Source organism: Planococcus citri, chromosome 2, assembly GCF_950023065.1.
Source record: "Planococcus citri chromosome 2, ihPlaCitr1.1, whole genome shotgun sequence".
Classification (NCBI taxonomy): domain Eukaryota; kingdom Metazoa; phylum Arthropoda; class Insecta; order Hemiptera; family Pseudococcidae; genus Planococcus; species Planococcus citri.
In genome coordinates this window covers 63589622-63608368 of record NC_088678.1, presented here as the reverse complement: position 1 = coordinate 63608368, position 18747 = coordinate 63589622, and the positions used below count along the sequence as shown (strand labels likewise).

Sequence of the window (18747 nt, the reverse complement as noted above, 5' to 3'; positions counted from 1 at the left end):
TTAGTTTAACGAGTTTATCTACATTCGAGCCGATTTTGGGAGTGACACCTCAAGAGTGGTTTTTTGACCAGCTTTTTTCAAGATTCTTGGTGTCACTCTCAAAATCGGCTCAAATGTGGATAAACTCGTTAAACAGGTCGAGTATAATACACAACTAGATTTTTAGCTGCCCAACTGCATATTCACGCCTTCTGGAGCAAATTCAAAATTCTGGAGAAATTGAAAAATCACGCTGGAGGCTCCAGAATAGCTGAAAATTGTGAAATTTGGATTTGGGGTGTTAGTTTTGGACAGAATACAGCGATTCGAGTGAATATCAAAAATTTCCACACAAACGGGAAACTTTTGATTTTTAGGATTTTTTAATTTTGAAGAAAGCTGGTAAAAATCCTTTTTTGAGGTGTCACTCTCAAAATCGGATCAAATGTGGATAAACTCGTTAAACAGGTCGAGTGTAATATACAACTCGATTTTTAGCTGCCCAATTTCATATTCACGCCTTCTGGAGCAAATTCAAAATTCTGGAGAAATTGAAAAATCGCGCTGGAGGCTCCAGAATGGCTGGAAATGGTGAAATTTGGATTTGAGTAATTATTATTAGTTTTGGGACTTATTTTGACCATTTTTATTGATCAAGTACGTGCTTTAAGCATAAATCGCCAAAAACAGTCAATTTTTTTGAATTTTCTAAAAATTCACCAAAAATCGAAAAATGAACTTGGGCAGCTGAAAATTTGGTTTTGGAGGTTTTAGATTATGCTTTTTCCAAAAATCGCGGTCCCGTTCAAATCGGAGTCTGACACCTCAAGAGGTTCCCTTGTTAGCAGTGAAAGGGTTAAAAAATTACTTGCGCTATTTAGAGTATTTGAGAGGCGTGTGCGATATGGGTCCTTGTGGTGATTCGATGTTTTTTTTTTTTTATTGGCGAATCCGACTTACTTTTTCACAAGAAATCGAATGGTGCAATCAGATTTCGCCTATCTCATCAACTTCTCGTTTAAAAATTACTTGAACGTGAATACTCAAAATTTCACATTTTTGGGAAATCGAAAAACAACGTTTTTGTTTGTTTTTGATTTTTTTTGAAAAAAGAAGAAAATGTCGATGGAAAAATTATTTTATTGTTGTTACCTATGTAAAATTTCATGGCGAATCCGAATTTCTCGGTATTTTTTTGCGGGGTAGTCTGTAACGTTGTGTAAATTCGCCTTTTCACCACAAGGTCCCCTTTCTAAATCACGGATATCAGGCGATGATGAACAAATTTCGTCAAAATTTCCCATCCAACATATGCGCAAGACAACACTGCACCCAAAAATTAAAAAAAAAAAAATCGAAAAAATCGAAGCAATTCGATGTTTTCTCTCTCCTGAAAAAATCGAAATATCACCACAAGGGCCCTTATCGCAAAACCCCTCTCATTTTTATTATTTTGAAATTTTGAATGTAAATATAAATAATGAGGATGACTCAATAAATTTCATTTCAATGAATTCTGTGTTCCTGTCTCATCTCATGTCATGTCATGTGTTATTTTATTTTATTTTTAAATGAAGGTTTGAATTTGAATACCTACCTGTTGAGCAGAGTAGATTTAGAATTATCATTATTCACTTTTTTTGGTTTTTCTGTCAAGATTTTAGAGATGATAGGAAATTTTCAATGAAAACTTTCTTGAAATTTTTCGGAAACTTTCAAATTTTTAAATTTCCATTTTCATTGTAAACAGTAAACAAACACCGAGATTATGACATTTAAAATATGTTTTTCTTGGTTTTAAAAAAAAATTTTTGAATGAAATTTTTGAAATACGCTTATATACACGACTTGGTATCATTTTTTCAACAGGTGTAACAATAACAAACCTGCGGATAAACCATTTTGAGACAATTTCTTGAAATTTAAAAAAATACTTTACATTTTTGAAAAAATAAATACAAGTACAATTAGTTGTCTCCTTTAAGGACTCTTCAGATCCATCCAGACAAAGTTCAGAATGTGAAAAATGAGAAATTCATTAATACTTTTGTTTTTTCCGCATGTATAAGTATTTATGCAATATGCATTGTCAATGATTCAAGAATCAATTTTTTAAAATAAAAAAAAATGAATCAATGAGAAAAATGGCAATATTTGTCTCAATTGTCTCGAATTTTATGGACCATTTAACCAAATTTATTCAAAGGTTGTAAATAAGTTCATGGTTAGAGAAATGAAAATTTAAAATTTGGGTTCCAATTCCAATTTTTTTCGATTTCAGTAAAAACTATAAATTAGATAAAAAATTGAAAATTATTTCCCCGAAAATTTTTTGGTTGATTCCAGCTCCAGTTGCAGTTGAAAATTCCGGTTCACATCCCTGCATTTTTTTCCTTCATTATTTAAAAATTTTCTGGCGCAGTTTTTTTCTCTGTGAAGTAATCGTTGAATTTTTGAACTTGGTCACATTTTTTAATTCATGCGTAGAACACCACAAATGACAACATTTTATTGCAGAAACGAGAATAAATGAAAAAAAACGGAATTATTGGAAATTCATCAGTTTGTCCAATAGCATTTTAAAACTGGTATTTGTAATAAAATAGGTATGGGTTGGTTGCCTCATTCATCAAAGAAAAATAAATTTTCGGAAACTTTCCAGAAAATAAATTTCCTGAAATTTATCATCTCTACAAGATTTTCAATTTGATGCTTTACCTAAAAAATTTCTACATAAAATTACCAAGAAGCAAAATACATATATTTTATAAAATTTTACAAATATCACGATTATTAAAAAAATATCTAAGGCGGTACAAGCACTCAAAAATAAACTATAGACAATGCAAAATGAAAAAAACATTCCTTTGAGAATACATTTTAAAATGCCTAAAAATAAAAGAGAATACGTCGAAAATTGACATTAAAATTATTCTGCAATTGAAATATATTATCCATTTAAATAGTTTTCAAGAATTTCACCGAGAAGATTACTCAAACAAACAAAATACCTCCTCCGCATTTTCATTTCTACGATTTTACGATGACGATGCTTAAACTCAACTAGGACCGATTACCGAAAGATCACGACCGTAATCCTAATTTTTTCTGCAATCGAGCAAAATTCTCGTTAATTTCGTTCACAACGCGTTCAAATTCTGCGATAGGGGGGCCAGATTCTAACCAATTATCCGGAGCTGTTTTAGGATCACCACACATTAAATTTGGAATATCGTTTAAATGATGGGAAACGTCAGTTTCAGCATACTTGAAATTAGGGATATCGTTCAAATGATACGAGATATCTTTTATGGTCTGCATGTATTGAGCGTGTTTTTCACTAAAATATCGATTACGTTCTTCCAATGTTTCCTTCATAGTGGTAGCTGCTTTTCGAGCTTTTTTATACTTGTTGTAAACTTCTTGGAAATCAGCACGCAGTTTTTCGTATTTTTCATTCGATTGCGCGAGCTATAATGTACAAAAAAAGAAAAATTATACAACTCGGAAATGAAATCGATTTATGGGCGAATTTTCAAACTACGAACCTTTTCATTCCACTCGACTAGATCGGAGTCATATTTCGTTTGAATGTTTTTCAAATTAGCTCTCAATTTCTTCAACTCGTTTTTCTCGTCGTCTCCTTCGAAGGACTTCAACGCGTCCATTTGTTTTTTCAACGAATCGTACTGTAAAATAAAACATCATCAGTCATTTTGTCGATATAATAGTACACCAGATGTGCTTACATTTGCTGTTTTCTCTTGTAAACGGTGCTCTAAATCTAAGCTACGGAGAATTAATTCGTCGTATTGTTTTTTATACGAGTCGCTTAGAATTTGAATCTCTTCCGAACATATCCTCACTGCTTCCTCTTTTACGTTGGCTTCCATTTGTAACAGTTGTGTTTTATGGGAGCTTTCTATTTCTAAAATCTTTTTAGCGCATTCTAGTTCCAGTTTACCTACAGGGGAAAAAACACGTATAAATCTTTTTGTAATGGGAACGAGGATGTAATCGAACTCGAAATGGCTTACTTAGTTGATCTTGATGGAATACTTCGTTTTTAGAGAATTCGTTCTTTAGGGAGAGTTTTAAATTATCTAATTCGTGAATATGCTTCTCAGTAACTTTTCGTAGTTCGTCTTCGTGACTGGTGATTATAGTTTCCAATTTTTCTTTCTGAAATCAATTATTGTTTTTTTGAGAAAAGAAAGATATTTCAAGAGTGATTTTATTGAGAATTAATAAATGTTTACCTGATCATTTAATTCAGTTTCCAATGCGTTGAGTTTTTCTATCAATTGTTCCTTTTCTGAAATTAAATTTTTCGTTTAAAAATTGAACAGTTGGATTGAGGAAAAACTATAAAATTAATAACCTTTAATAAGGTTCTGAATTAATCCATTCATTTCATTTTTTTCTTTCTTTAAATCGGCTACTTCCTTTTCAATAGAGCTATTCTGCTTCAGCAGCGAATCTTTGGTAACACAAACTTCAATATACATTTTTTTCACATTATCACATTCTTTAACACTCTCCTCCAGTTCTGACCTGTAAGTGAAACACGTTAATTAATTCGACTGAAACGTAAACTTTAAAAATTTGAAAATTTTTCCTTACTCTAGTTTCAGTATTTGTTGTTTTAAATCCGCAGTTACATTATCTTCGATTATTTTCAAAACATTATTTTTCTTGTTAGCATTCGAATCATTGATGGAAATCGTTTCTTTGAGATTTTTGTTTTCTAGGGATATTTCTTGTAGTTTTCTCTCCAGTTCTTGGATTTCTTCACGAGATTCGTTTTGAATTGAATTATAGTGAGATATTTTCTCAGATTTAAATCTCTGTAAATGTTCGGCGAGTTGGTTTCGTTCTTTCTGAAAATAAAAACTTCTTTAGTAAAGAGTATCTCTGAATAAATCATGAAAAAAAATCATTCAATTACCTTTAATGCGGTAACTTGTATAGAAAGTGAATTTATTTCGGATTTTTGCGATCTCAATTGATTTAATAACTTGACAGTATCGTGGTTGGTAGAATTTGATATTAATTTATGGCACTGGGATTGACTTTCTTCCAAGTTGGAAGTTAATTTGTTGATTATTTCGGTTTTTTCTACGAGCATAGATTCGTGAATTCGTTGCAGATCCAAGAGTTGATGTTCTAATTTTAAACATTCGTTTTCCTATAAAAAGAAAGTATAAAAATTAATATTACAAGTGGAAAAAAATTCATAAAAAAAGTTGAAGTGTTGAATTACTTTAGCCATTAATTTATTCGACAACGAAGTGATTTGTTTTTGAAGATCGGCCATTTCTCGTTTATGCTTCGAGTTAACTTCTTTCAGAAAAATATCAAAATTTTTGTCTTCGTTTCTGAATACGTTTTTTTCAGCCACAACTAGTCTCTGTTCCATTTCACGGTTTGCAAGTTTACACATTTCTAATTCATGAAGAGCCTATAGTTATGAAAAAAGGAAATTAAACACTGATTCATACTTTCAAAAATAATCAAATAGCCTTTATTACTTTATTTTTCAAGTTTTCTGCTTCCGAATATCTGCTTTTCCATTCTTGAAGATCTTTTTCAGCGGTAGATAAACGTGTTTTTGTTTCGACTACGAAGAACACGAGCAAAGTTTAATTTCACGAGAGCAAAAAAAAATAGCTCATAGTAAACAGATTGTAACTAACCGAGTGTTTTCTGTGATTCTCCGAGTGTTACCAAAGTTCTCTGTTTTTCTGCTTCCAGCAGATCGACTTTCTCAGAAAAGTAAGCTTTTTCTTTGTTAGACGATTCTTTAAAACTTTCAAAGTCATTTCGTAACTGATCGATTTCACGAAGACGAACTTCATACAACACTTGCAGCTGCTGATAGTTATCGTAACCTAGAAAATGCGTACGTCGATAAGATATATAAGTATCGAAAATCAAGATTCAACATCAAATTCAATATTTACCAGGTGATCTGTATCGAGGACTGAAATTTGGAATGCTGACTGGAGATTCATTGCTCAAGTGTTTCTGATCTTTCGGATGTTTTCGAAAATTCGATTCACAACCTAAAAAAAGAATGAATTGATCACGATGTGTTTCGATACAGATTGATATTAGTTGATAATTTGGTATTGGTACGTACCATGCGATGAATCGTAATACGAAGTTACCACAGAATGAGACTCATCTTCGAGATCATCGAATGCATTTTGCATCATTTCCTTCAACTGCACAGAATATAGAATAATTTTAGCACCGAGTAAATGAAACATGCTAAGATAGAATACGTAGCTATTAATTACCTCTTCATTTCGTCTTTTTTCATCTTCGTCAGCTTCCAATTCCTCTGGCTCAGGTAAATTGTACTCTAACCTGTTGAATTCGGAATTCTGGAACAGACTTATTCCCGGATTACCGTCCATTGTGGAAAGTTTAGATCATTTCGATGGATCGAATATGATATTATTATTATTTCTTTTACTACGATATAATTAGAAAACGAACAGAATTTAAGAAAACTTTCATTTTAATTTCATTTTTAATTTTCTGAAGAATGAACAACGAAAATAAACACTATTTATAAACACAAACGCGGGATATCTTATCACTAAAACAGCCAATCAAATTGCAGCATTTTATTTGAAAAACACACTCTAGTGGACTTTATTGGAAACACGTGACTTTCATCATCGATGGGCGGAGTTCGCGGGGTAAAAAGGAACTGAAAGATCAAAACACCGAAAAAACGTGAAAAATTTGAAGTTTAATTAAAATTTAACGTAATAAGTATTTTTAATTATTTTATAGCTTTTTAATCAAAAAACTTGTTACCGAATTATTCAACATGCCATTTACTGTAGGAATTCTAACAGGTATGAAAGTTTTGATGGAAAAATGAACGTATTTTCGGCTTCTAAATCTCTTATCAGTACCTAGATAAAATTTAATTAAACATGGTTTTTACATTGCAGTGAGTGACAGATGCTACTTAGGTCAAACTGAAGACAAAAGTGGAGAAGCAATTGAAAATGAATTTAAAGTGGAATACTTGGGCAAAGCTGAAGTGGTCATCAAAGCATGCGTACCCGACGAAACACTTTCTATACAGGTTTCAAAATACGATTCTGTAATAACTATGAGAATTCTAGTCCCTAATTATTTGAAATATTCTCGCAGGAAAAATTGATCGAATGGTCCAAGGATAACGTGAATTTGATCATCACCACAGGAGGTACAGGATTCGCTCCGAGAGATGTTACTCCTGAAGCTACAAAGGCTGTCATCGAAAAAGAAGCTAATGGAATGTCGATGGCGTTAATCAGTGGCAGTTTAAAGATCACTCCTTTTGCAATGTTATCAAGGTATTCCAAAAAATAGTCATTTGTTTCGAGCTTTTAGAGCATTAGTGACGAATTATGATTCATGTTTCAGATTAGTATGTGGTATACGAAATCGTACATTGATAGTAAACTTTCCCGGTAGTCCAAAAGCTTGTACCGAATGCTTGTTGATTTTAAGGCCAATTTTATGCCACGCTATTGACGTAATTAGAAGTGAACCAACGGCTAACGAATTACACGAAAAAATGATTTCGAAGCCGAACACCGGTTGTGATCGTCACCAGTGTCACAGCAAAGTAATAAAAACATTTCCTCGTCAAAAATTTGAATTATTTGATTTAATTCTACGAAAATATTCGAATTTAGGTGGATATTAGTAAAGTAGCCAATCGAAAGAGGCATTCGCCTTATCCAATGATCCTAGTAAAAGATGCTCAAACCATTATTTTAAATGCTATCACAATCCAACCTCCTACCACCGTCGATATCAAGTACAGTTTTACAATTTCTTAAGTTTCATCTTCAACTCGTCCCTTTACCGAGCGAAATTTTACCAGGGATGCTTTGGGATATATTTTACAATCGGATATCTATGCTAAAGAACCCTTCCCTCCGTTTCGAGCTTCGGTAAAAGATGGCTACGCTGTGATCGCTTCAGATGGGGCTGGAAAGAGAAAAGTTGTCTCCGGATCTATCGCAGGAGAAGTAAGTATTAAATTACTTATTGATTCTTAATGATCTTCGTTTTGATTATTCATATCGATTTACTATGTTCGTAGTCGAGTCAGAAACTTGTCCAACCAGGAGAATGCATCAGGGTAACGACAGGTGCTCCAATTCCTCAAGGAGCCGATGCTGTGATCCAAGTCGAAGACACCAAGCTGATATCCGCCGACAGTACTGGTACTTCGGAGATAGAAATAGAAATTTTGAAAGCTCCCAGAGTTGGATTAGATATTCGGTAAGTGAACTTGTTCGTAGAAATTGATGCTAAAATGATGGAAAATGTATTAAAAATGTTACATTTTTAGAGAAATTGGTTCAGATATTGAACAGAATACATTACTATTGAACGCTGGAAATATTTTAACTCCGTCAGCGTTGGGTATACTGGCCACTGTGGGAGTTTGTCAAGTACCTGTTGTAAGGTAAGATGTGCATACTTTGAAGAAAATCTTCCGTAAACGACTGTTTCTAATTTCAGTTTGTTTTAGTCGTCCGAAAATTGGTATTCTATCTACTGGAAATGAAATACAAGAACCTCAAGAAGAACTTTCGTTCGGAAAAATTAGAGATAGTAATAAAATTACCTTAATAACGTTACTGAAAGAATATGGTTACGATGCTGTTGATTTTGGGATCGTTATAGACGAGTAAGTTCTTCATTGAAATTATTTTTTATTTAAAATGAAAAATGAACGGTTTTTTATTTTTTACTACCTTTTTTTTTCAGACCGACTGTAGTTCTGAATAAAATCCAAACTGCCATAAAAGAAGTCGATATTCTTGTAACATCTGGTGGCGTTTCAATGGGAGAACGTGATATTTTAACTGATGTCATGATTACCGATTTAAAAGCTACTCTCCATTTCGGTCGCATTAATATGAAACCAGGGTACGCTATTTCTAAATCATTACTCTTCTCAAACTATGATTTGAAAAATATTCCAATTAATTATTACCTTATTTGTACAGCAAACCCACCAAGTTTTTCTCGATACCTTTTGAAAACGGAAAAAAGTTCCTATTTGGATTACCTGGTAATCCTGTTTCGGCTACGGTTACATGCCACTTGTTCGTACTACCAGCTCTTAAACGTATGAGTGGAGTTTTAAATCCTAGTCCTACAATTATTAAAGCTCAAGTAAGTTGTAAATAATGCTTTGAAATTAGATCTGTGCTCAAAAAACTACCCAAATTACATTTTATTTATTCATTTTCAGCTGTGTCATGAAGTTACCTTAGATGATCGTTACGAATACGCCAGAGGAATTTGCTACTGGGTCGAAAATGATCCGGTGCCTTGGGTTACCTTAGCTGGTAATAATTTTCTTATTTCCAGAAGAAACTCAGTAGTCCGGCACCACCCCCTCCCAGTTTCTGGGGCAAATTTTTTTCTCAAAATGGACGTCCCAGAAAACATTTTAAAGCAAACTTACCTCATTAAAAATGGTGGCCATTTTTGATTGGCAGATCGACCGAAATCGCAGATTTTGATTTCTTGAATGGGAAGCATCTCAACTCGCACAACATTTTTTGAACTGAACAACGTAACATCGAAAGAGCATGCAAAAATATATCACCAACCAAAATTTTAGGTACATACATACACTTTTCAATTTTTGATGAATTTTTGAAAATCAAATTGGGGCCAAAAATGAGAAAAAAATCAAAATTTCACCAAATTAATCTAGAAAGCTGAAATTTGGGATACACCCGATTTCCGACCTAACAAATCGATTGGAAACGGGTTTGAAGCGTTTCGCGCAGTTCTGGAGCCTCCAGCAGATTTTCAAAATTTGGAATTTCTTCAAAATTTCACAAAATTAATCTAGGAAGCTAAAATTTGAGATACACCCGATTTTCGACCTAACAAATCGATTGGAAATGGCTTTGAAATATTTCGAACATTTTTGGAGCCTCCAGCAGATTTTCGAAACTCGAAATTTTCACAAAATTTCACCAAATTAATCTAGAAAGCTGAAATTTGGGATACACCTCATTTTCGACCTAACAAATCGATTGGAAATGGCTTTGAAGTATTTCGAACATTTCTGGAGCCTCCAGCAGATTTTCGAAACTCGAAATTTTCACAAAATTTCGCCAAATTAATCTAGGAAGCTGAAATTTGAGATACACCCGATTTTCGACCTAACAAATCGATTGGAACCCGTTTTGAAGCGTTTCAAGCAGTTCTGGAGCCTCCAGCAGATTTTCAAAATTGGAATTTCTTCAAAATCTTACCAACTTAATCTAGAAAGCTGAAATTTGGGATACACCCGATTTCCGACCTAACAAATTGATAGAAAACAGTTTTGAAGCGTTTTGAGGAGTTCTGGAGCCTCCAGCAGATTTTCGAAACTTGTAATTTCCACCAAATTTTACCAAAATGAAAATGGAAAGCTGAAATTCATCATACACCTTGATTTCAACGCGCTAATAAGTCGATAAAAATTCCCAAAATGTCGCTGGAGGCGCCAAAACGACTCAAACCTGCCTGCAATCGACTTGATATGGTATTAAAATTGTAATGCAGAGTACGTATAAATTTCGGCTTTTCATTTTCATTTGGTAAAATTTTTTCAGGAATTTCAACTTTCAGAAATCTGCTGGAGCCTTCTGGAATTTCTAGAAAATTGCTAGAGGCTCCAGAACTGTGTAAGAGGGTAAAATGACTTAAAGCATGATTGGTAATGTGACTTACGATGGTTGCTATTGTGTTGTTTCCAAGAAATATCCCTTAGAGTATTTCTACTAAATACTCACCGGAATACCTCACATGCTCGGCTAGGGCGTGAGTAGGAAATGGTTGCTTTTACACTCTTAACATATGATCATACACACCATAAATAATAACAAGTTATACACGAGAATAATATTTAATGTGTGCAATATTAACAACACGTTACATGAATAGCACATATGTAAATGTACTAGTTAACATGACACTTTCTTAAACTAAATATACACACGTCGGTGTTACACACTGTGGTGTAGGTTTGGATAAGTGATCTCCTCTGGCAAGGAGATCTAACTTATTCACACTGATATGTGCAAGTACTTACCCAGAGTGGCGACGAGTAGATCATCACTCCTTCTCGTCTATTAATTGGTTTCACTAATAACTAACTAAAACTAAAGCACTAAATATAACACTTAACACTCGAGAGTAAAACTTATACTTAAATGACTGCATTAACCCATTAACCGTGAATAACATACCCGCGTGCACTCGGATACATTACTGGCGTTCTGTACTCTCGTCGCTTGGCTCGTATGGCTAGCTGACGAGAATACAACGCAGTGTTGCCTTAGTGCAACGCAGTGTTACCATGTGGGCGAGCCCTATACATACCACGTACGGCATAGTAGTATATCACATATGCCCCTCTGAGGTTTGCTCGATGGCGTAACCAGCGGAGAAAAGCACGGATAAAAACATGATATACTATGCATGTACGTGGCAGCGGAGCTGTCCCCCTGCCCCCCTGCGTTTCTACGATGAGAATGGCAGAGGCATACGGTAAAGAATAACTTAGACAAGAGAAAATAAATTAATCGACCATCAAGGTCCAGCAACAGGTTCATGTATAGGTGGTACCGCGTAATAATCAAAGAATGGTATTCAAATTTCAAATTTTGTGCTTGGTAGCCTCGCTGCATTGGATATATATATATGTAACATCTTGTATGTTACGTCCATTTTTCGAAATCGCTCACTGCGACGTCTGCAAGAAATCTGTCATTTTTTGGGGTTGATAATGCGAAAAATGGCACGTGCCTGCCGGATCGCGATTATCGATATGCAAAATAATGACACAGCGATTTCTGCAATTCTCGCAGGGGATTCGCAGGCTGGGAAACCTGTTATTATAGTATATCCTTCTTGCAGCGTTGTCCGTCTGAACATATTATAACACTTTAATTGTGTTAGAATTGGCATTTTTGATAACACGAAAGCTCGAACAACACCAACTACGAAAAGAAACTGGCTTCTTTAATTGAAGCTGTGTCATCGGTTTCGTGTGTGTCATGACTTGCAGAAAGGTAGTCATCGCTACATCTCATGCTGGAACCCGTAACCGGTTCCGTGCAAGTCATGGCATTATCAGGCAGCGTACCTGTCCTTTTCGGTAACGTCATCACCCGCGGAATCCTCCAGGACCATGCCTGATTTCTTCCAGATACGGGGTGCGTACCGTGGCAGAGTACCAATTATTAATATGTTCTTATGCGGCTCTTAAAAATGGTTCGTAAACCATGCTACCAAGTTCCTCTCAATTCCCTAGTTGTCAGCATCCCATTCGGACATACTTGCAACATCTTTTATGTTACTTTTCGATTCCAATCGCCAAGTCGCTGGGACAAATACAACGATTTATTTTCCAGCGAATGGGCACGTGGTCATTTTCGGTAACTTCACTACTTCGTCTTCTGCGAAACCGTAAACTGTTACTGTCCGAGTCTGTTTCTTCGAGTAACGTTACAAGTATCCGCTTGCTGACTAGGTAGGTGAGTACCGAGGCAGAGAACCGAAATAGTGCATGTCCTTTGGATGGGTTTCAATTGGTTCGACGACCAAGAGTGCTGATCAGCGGTCTTCCTGATTTGAACATGCGTATATAACACCTTGTGTGTTACAGTTCATTTTTTGGATCACATCGCCAATGATCAAGGTAACAATCGCCCTAGCAGGCGGTTCTTTCCATTGGCAATGGAGATGGCAATACCGTGCTCTCGAACAAGCTGCATTGCGCAAGGTTGTCGGCATGGTATGCCTCCATGGCAGAGTACCAATTAATAGCATGTCCTTTTTTCAGGGTGTAAAGGGTTCGTAAACCTTGACCACTAATTTACCAATTTTGAACTTGCTGTAATTGTGAACCAGTTCGAATAATACCTTGCGTCTACTCGGCGGTAGTCGCATTTACCAACACGGTAAAAATAAACTCTCCGAGCATACCAATATAACACCTAGTGTGTTACGGTCTATTTTCGGTAATATCATCTACACAGCCCAAAGGTGAAGAAGTCTTTGAGCGCAAGTCTCCTCAAGATCTCGCGATTTGATGGTGACATGTCTCAATTTCTCAACATCTTGGCGCATAGATGTACCGTGGCAGAGAACCAATTATTAATATGCTCCTAGTGGAGGTGTTACGAGCGGCTTATAAAATCCGACCTGATAGTCGATTAAAGCGCATGCTTCAACTGGTTGTCATTACAAGCAAGGTGACAAGGCCGAAATGAGCTTTCAGATACGATTCGACGATCGTTTTCCTATGGCTCGAAAGACTCGATCAGTTTATCGTGTGAGAACTACACCGCGGTAGTTCTAATTACCATCGCGGTAATTGTGCTCCCTGAACATTGTATCACCTCGTGGAGATACTATCTGTCATTTTTTGGTAATAACACCCAGCGTTGAAAAAATAGTGGGTGTTTACCCAGGCAGAGTACCTGTTGTCTTTTTGGTAATGGCCCAAAGTTTCCGAAAAAATCGTGCAGAATTTTAACAGCCACTTCGGTATTACCCAGGCAGAGCACCTGTTGTCGTTTTAGGTATCAACAAAACACGAGGAAAACAACGCGAATCCGTCGCTTCTTTATATCCTGCGATACCAGGGCAGAGTACCTATTAAATTAATGTTCTTCTAGGAGACTTGCGGCTTACATTTCCAACCTGAATGTCGGAGAAGGCGCTTTGCAACTGATCGTTTTATTTGAGAGGAAAGTCAGTTTATCTTTTAAAGGGACTACACCGCGGTAATCCCGAATACCATCGCGGTAATTCATTTAGCTCTCTGAACATTTGTAACGTTCTTGCGTTACGTACGAAATTGGAATTATTCACGGAGCCATCAGAACTCTGTCCAGTGGAACTCGCGCCGTCTCGGTTGGACGGGAAGCGTGATAATTCTTCATTTTAGGTCACGTTCGGATAGCGTGAGCTCGCCTCAATCTAAGACTCTAGAAAGAGAGAGGCTCGATAGGTATCGCGTATCCGATTCGTGCCTTGGCAGAGTGCCTCTTATTTTAATGTTCTTGTGAGAGCGAGCGACTTACATTTCCAACCTGACTGTCGGATAATGCGCATTCAACTGACCCGTTGTTGCTTGTTGAGGGCTGCGGTCCAATAAATAAATAAATAGTTGCGTTCGACGACGCATCTTATGTCAACCAGGACAAAAGGAGTGCTCTTTAAACTTGCTACACCTGTTGTGTTGCATATATCGTTCAAAGAGACTTTGCGGCTTACAGTATCAACCTGTTTGTCGATTCATGCGCCATCTTATCCTGAGGTGGTAAAATATCAGACTGCGTGACAATCGATTCTGGCAAATCAATTCTCGAGTTTGCACGGGGTATGGAATACCAATTCGGCGATTGGTGCTGACGTGAGATAACTTCAACGAGTTGTCATCACGCTTAACGAATTGCAATATACGGCGATATTGCATTAAGGGTTTGCATAATAGAAAAGAGAAAATATAAAGTAAAAAACTCTTCGAAAGTGCAAACAATCAAACAAATAATACTATTACTAATGAGGTCGCTTCTACCTTCGACGAGGTAGTAACGAACAGTAGGAACTATGTACAAATACTCAAAAATTAACAAAATTAATACTAGAACATAATTTTAAAGTGACAAAACACATCACTGGGTCAAAATTCAAACAAGAAATAATACGAAATGTTACAAAAGAGAATTAATACTAATCAAAGGAACAAAAACGTCATCACCGTGACACATCAATCACAAAAAATTAAGTCTTCTAAAAATTAGTTCAAAACGAAAATACAAGTAACAGAAAATTCATACACGTAGGTATGTAATTTGAAAACAAAAGTAATTTTAACATGATATTTACATAACAACCATGATGAGAATAAAAACAATAAAAACTTTGAAATATCTGCACGTAGGCAGGTTTGACAAAGAAAATACAAAATGCAAAAAACAAAAAAAAAAATTATTTACAAAGAAAAGTTTACAATGGTAGTATCGAAAAAACTGGTCATTGCGGTGCAATTCGAATGTCATCGACGTAAGTAAGCGGTGGAGTAACGCGTTCTAATCGAATCGTAAAGGGAATAGCTGTCATCGTTTCGTTGAACGGCAGACGGTTGAATTCCGTATTCGGCTCGGGTTCGTACTGCGACTGGAGTATATCGTCGACGATGGAATCGTAGCGGTTGAGGGGTCCCGTAGTGGGCCGTCGATGAACCTGAGTCCATGCGATTTGTCGCTGATCGGTCGAATTTGCCGGTCCCAGGATTGGTTGAAGTTGCGGCTCGCCGTCGGCGTTACGGGTGATCTCATAATATCGCCGCTCCTCGCCGTTTGGCATTACCGTGATAATGTCGGTTGCTTCCGGAGTGGGCGGTCGGCGAGTGAGAATATTTGGCTGGAACCTCTGACGACGCTCGACGGTGTCATTGTTCGGTGCGAGTAAACGTCTTAACACTGGGTGCCACGGTGGAATAATTGGCCATGGTCGGACTGGAACTTCGTTGCCTCGGACTGGCTCGTGTAACGCGTCCAACGACGGCTTTCGGAACGAATGCCCTACTGGCATTTTCGATACGCAAACCATTTTTTCGATACTGTTGAAAAAATATAAAGTATTAGAATTGGCAGTAAAAAACTCAACAAACTACGACGAGTTTGTAACATAGAGAAAAGACCACCAATTCGACGATTGGGATATGATTCTATTTTTCGATCAACTCCTGTTAGAGAAGTTCGAAAGTTGATGTATTGAAAGTTTCAACAATTCGACGATTGTGAGCTTTCAATGTTGTAAATTTGCCAAATTAAGTCTGCGTAGAGTAACAGCAGTGCGAACCACAGTATGAAATACTCTTTGTCGAGTTCAATTGAACGAGTTATTGTCGATACATAGAAGCAGTCATCTTGATTATGACATCTAATGCTTATGTGCGCAGTTTTTTCAGATAAGGCATACGTTACTGTGAATGCGTGCACTAATCTGTCAACAAAGCGCAGTATATAATAAATATCATTGAAGGCGCACCAGCGTTCTTGAATATTCATTGCTGTAATCAAAAATAGTTTCGACAAAGTAAATGAAAAGAACATTGATTCAAAATCTTGTATTCTGATATCAAAAAAAAATTCATACAGTATAGCTTATTACTACTACGACAGTGAGTTTTGGCAAATGTAAGAAAACGAGATACGATCGAAACAAAACAAACAAAAAAGAATTTTTAACTATTTATAAAGAAAACGCGAGTAGGTTTAAAGATCTTCGTCGTCTTCATCCTCCTCGTCGTCTTCACCTTCATCGTCATTTGAAGGTTCGATTGCCGGTACGCCCGTTTGCTGTACTCCTTCATCGAGGAGCGCTGCTTCGGTGCGTGGTGATACTGGCTGTTGAGATTCTTCGTCGTTGCGAGGACTCTCATTAGTCAGATCATAAGTACCAACGAGGTGTGCCGGCTCGGTTGTTTCGATCGCTTCAGTAGTGACTATGGTGGTCACTACTTGTCGAATGGTAGTAAACTCATCATTCTCGACGGAATGTAGAGTTAGAGTCGTATCCTGTACCGCTGTATCAACCTTTGTGAGTATGCGCTGCTCGACTGACTGCGCTCCTTGAGGTAGTTCCTCCTCGGCGGAAGGATCTGCCGTATTGGTAAGGTCGATTGTTTTGAGCGGTTTATCCGACTCCGTTAGCGACGTTGATCCGGTTAAGTCGACCGTTTTCACTGGTTTCTCATGCGGCGTTGATTCTGTTAAATCAAGCTTCGGCACGAGTACCTTTGGCTGAGTGCCGACTGTTCCTTCCGTCGTAGGATGTTCGGCATCAGTTTGTTTTTTCGGTTGAGACTGTGTGCCGAATACCTTTTTGAGGACTAAGTTGCGCTTAAGCGCTGCGTTTACTCGCAGCTGCTTTGCACGCTGCTGTCTCGGAATGTACGTCAGTAACGTTTGCGGTGGCGAGAGCTTAGTTTTTATCGCGCTGCGTGACTTGCGCGGTTTTGACTTAACGGCTTTGGTCGTGTCGCTTTCCGATGCAGAGGCAGAGGTCGTTGAGTCGGTAGGCTCAGGTACGCCATCGGTATTGCCGAATATCTCGTACATTCGACGCTCTGTTTCGGTAGGAGGTTTACCCGATGGTGGAGTTTTTACCAAGAACCCAATGTATTTGTCGTTATCGATAGTTGGGTTAGGTTTAAGACCGGTGTTGAGTACGGACGACTCATCTCCCGACTTTACCTTGCGATCTTTTGATTTATTCGACGATCGGTGCTCTGAGCGGGAGCGTTCTCTTGCTTTGGAGGTTGCGCGGGATGGAGTTTTAGACGAGCTTTGCTTAGACTTGTTTCTTGAATCTTCCGACGAGTTCCCGGATTGTTCAGAAACATTGCGGGCTGGTTTCTCCTTCGACGAGGAGATGCCCGCTTTCGCATTGTCAGCTTCTTTCTTCCACTCCATCTTTTCCTTCAGCGATTCGCGCGATTTGGCATCTGCGGCTAGTCGCTCCTGCTCTTTCGCTTTACTAGCTTTTACGTCGGCTTGAATTTTAGTGAGGACTTTGGCGCGTTCGATCACCTCTTTGTCGGTAAGCGGTTTCTGTTCGTCGTCAGAAAAACCTACATTTGTTAGGTGCAAGCCACTGTATGGTGAAATCTCAACTTTCGTTGAAGTTGTTGATTTCGCCTTTTGGTTTCGCGGATCTAGCGGATGACATCCAGGTGTCGCTGTACCCACTTTGGGGTATGGCGGCGTACCCACTGCTTTATTTCCCAGGTAATTCGCTGTTGCCTGCTGCAACTGCGGGTTTACGTAGGGTGGTGACAGGGTGTCGGTTACGATGTCATTCGGGCTTTGCTGGAACGATGATTTTGGCAGATTGAACTGCGGCATCACTGGTGCGGAAGTTTGTTGCGAATCGACGTTCGTATCAAGCTTCGCTTTTGATGTTGGGGGCGTTGCAGGTGATGATGCGGCGCTATTAGCGTTATTCAACTCGACGGTTGAATCGCTTTTTTCGATAACTGGTTCCGGAATAAATACTGCTGCAATACAGTTTGCTACTTTTTGGTATGTAGCTTTCGTATACTTCGGTCCAAGCTCGTCCACAGATGCCAATTCGAGGTTCAAATCATTGAGCAAATGGCCCGCTACCATATATTGGAATTTTCCGTTTCCCCAGTTGTACGTAAAGGTTTGGGTAATTTGCCGGAACGTATTGTTGTGCAATCGGCCGCTCGCATTCGGTGGCAACATGATTACCTGTTCGACTTTTTTGTCTCCTAAAACTTCGATGAGTTTCCGGAAATTTAGGTCGAAGGTATTCGGTGGCGTAAATGCGAAGATGTCATATGTTCCAATGGATATCATGAGATTTTTCGGAATTTGTTTTAATTCGACGATTAATTCAATTAATTCCGAAATTTTCATGTCACGCTTATACATGCGTTTATCTATGTTGTCATGATATGGTTTGCCTTCCGTAATCGCATGCATGATACCATGAGCATGGATGTCGCCTACAATCCAATATTTGTACGCGAACAGAGCCATAACGGGTTTTGCTTCGCCGATTTTCAAACCGCAGACCGAAAAGTGTTGCGGGTAGGCATTCGTTGGGTAGAATGGCGCTAACACTTCGTGCGTTACCTCCGGGTATCGTGAATCGAAGGTGTCTCGATTTGCTTTCATATTGGACTGT

At 37.6% G+C, this 18747-nt stretch overlaps 2 protein-coding genes across 3 annotated transcripts in view; one reads left to right on the top strand and one right to left on the bottom strand.

Annotated features, from left to right (window-relative positions):
- Positions 1-2718: 2718 nt before the first annotated feature.
- On the bottom strand, positions 2719-6552 carry LOC135836998 (putative leucine-rich repeat-containing protein DDB_G0290503). Of its 2 annotated transcripts, XM_065352113.1 has the most exons (15): positions 6282-6552; positions 6122-6206; positions 5943-6044; positions 5676-5870; positions 5511-5599; positions 5243-5440; positions 4928-5167; positions 4603-4859; positions 4361-4533; positions 4239-4294; positions 4017-4161; positions 3729-3943; positions 3528-3668; positions 3248-3450; positions 2719-3176 (listed from the first exon to the last, which is right to left on the bottom strand). In XM_065352113.1, exons 1-15 carry the CDS (start codon positions 6399-6401, stop codon positions 3167-3169), a joined length of 2229 nt encoding a protein of 742 aa, XP_065208185.1. In that variant the 5' UTR covers positions 6402-6552; the 3' UTR covers positions 2719-3166. The 2 variants fall into 2 exon arrangements, with proteins under 2 accessions (XP_065208185.1, XP_065208184.1); XM_065352112.1 differs by having other exon boundaries at positions 2719-3450.
- A 131-nt stretch (positions 6553-6683) lies between these two features.
- cin (Molybdenum cofactor synthesis protein cinnamon) overlaps positions 6684-18747 on the top strand; it is a 29462-nt gene continuing 17398 nt past the window's right edge. Inside the window, exons 1-12 of the mRNA XM_065352114.1 lie at positions 6684-6851; positions 6951-7087; positions 7156-7340; positions 7411-7615; positions 7686-7810; positions 7877-8024; positions 8099-8280; positions 8351-8467; positions 8534-8692; positions 8773-8934; positions 9015-9183; positions 9263-9359. Of these exons, the coding sequence (XP_065208186.1) occupies positions 6824-6851; positions 6951-7087; positions 7156-7340; positions 7411-7615; positions 7686-7810; positions 7877-8024; positions 8099-8280; positions 8351-8467; positions 8534-8692; positions 8773-8934; positions 9015-9183; positions 9263-9359 (1714 nt within the window). The 5' untranslated portion in view covers positions 6684-6823. The remainder of the gene's footprint in view (positions 6852-6950; positions 7088-7155; positions 7341-7410; positions 7616-7685; positions 7811-7876; positions 8025-8098; positions 8281-8350; positions 8468-8533; positions 8693-8772; positions 8935-9014; positions 9184-9262; positions 9360-18747) is intronic.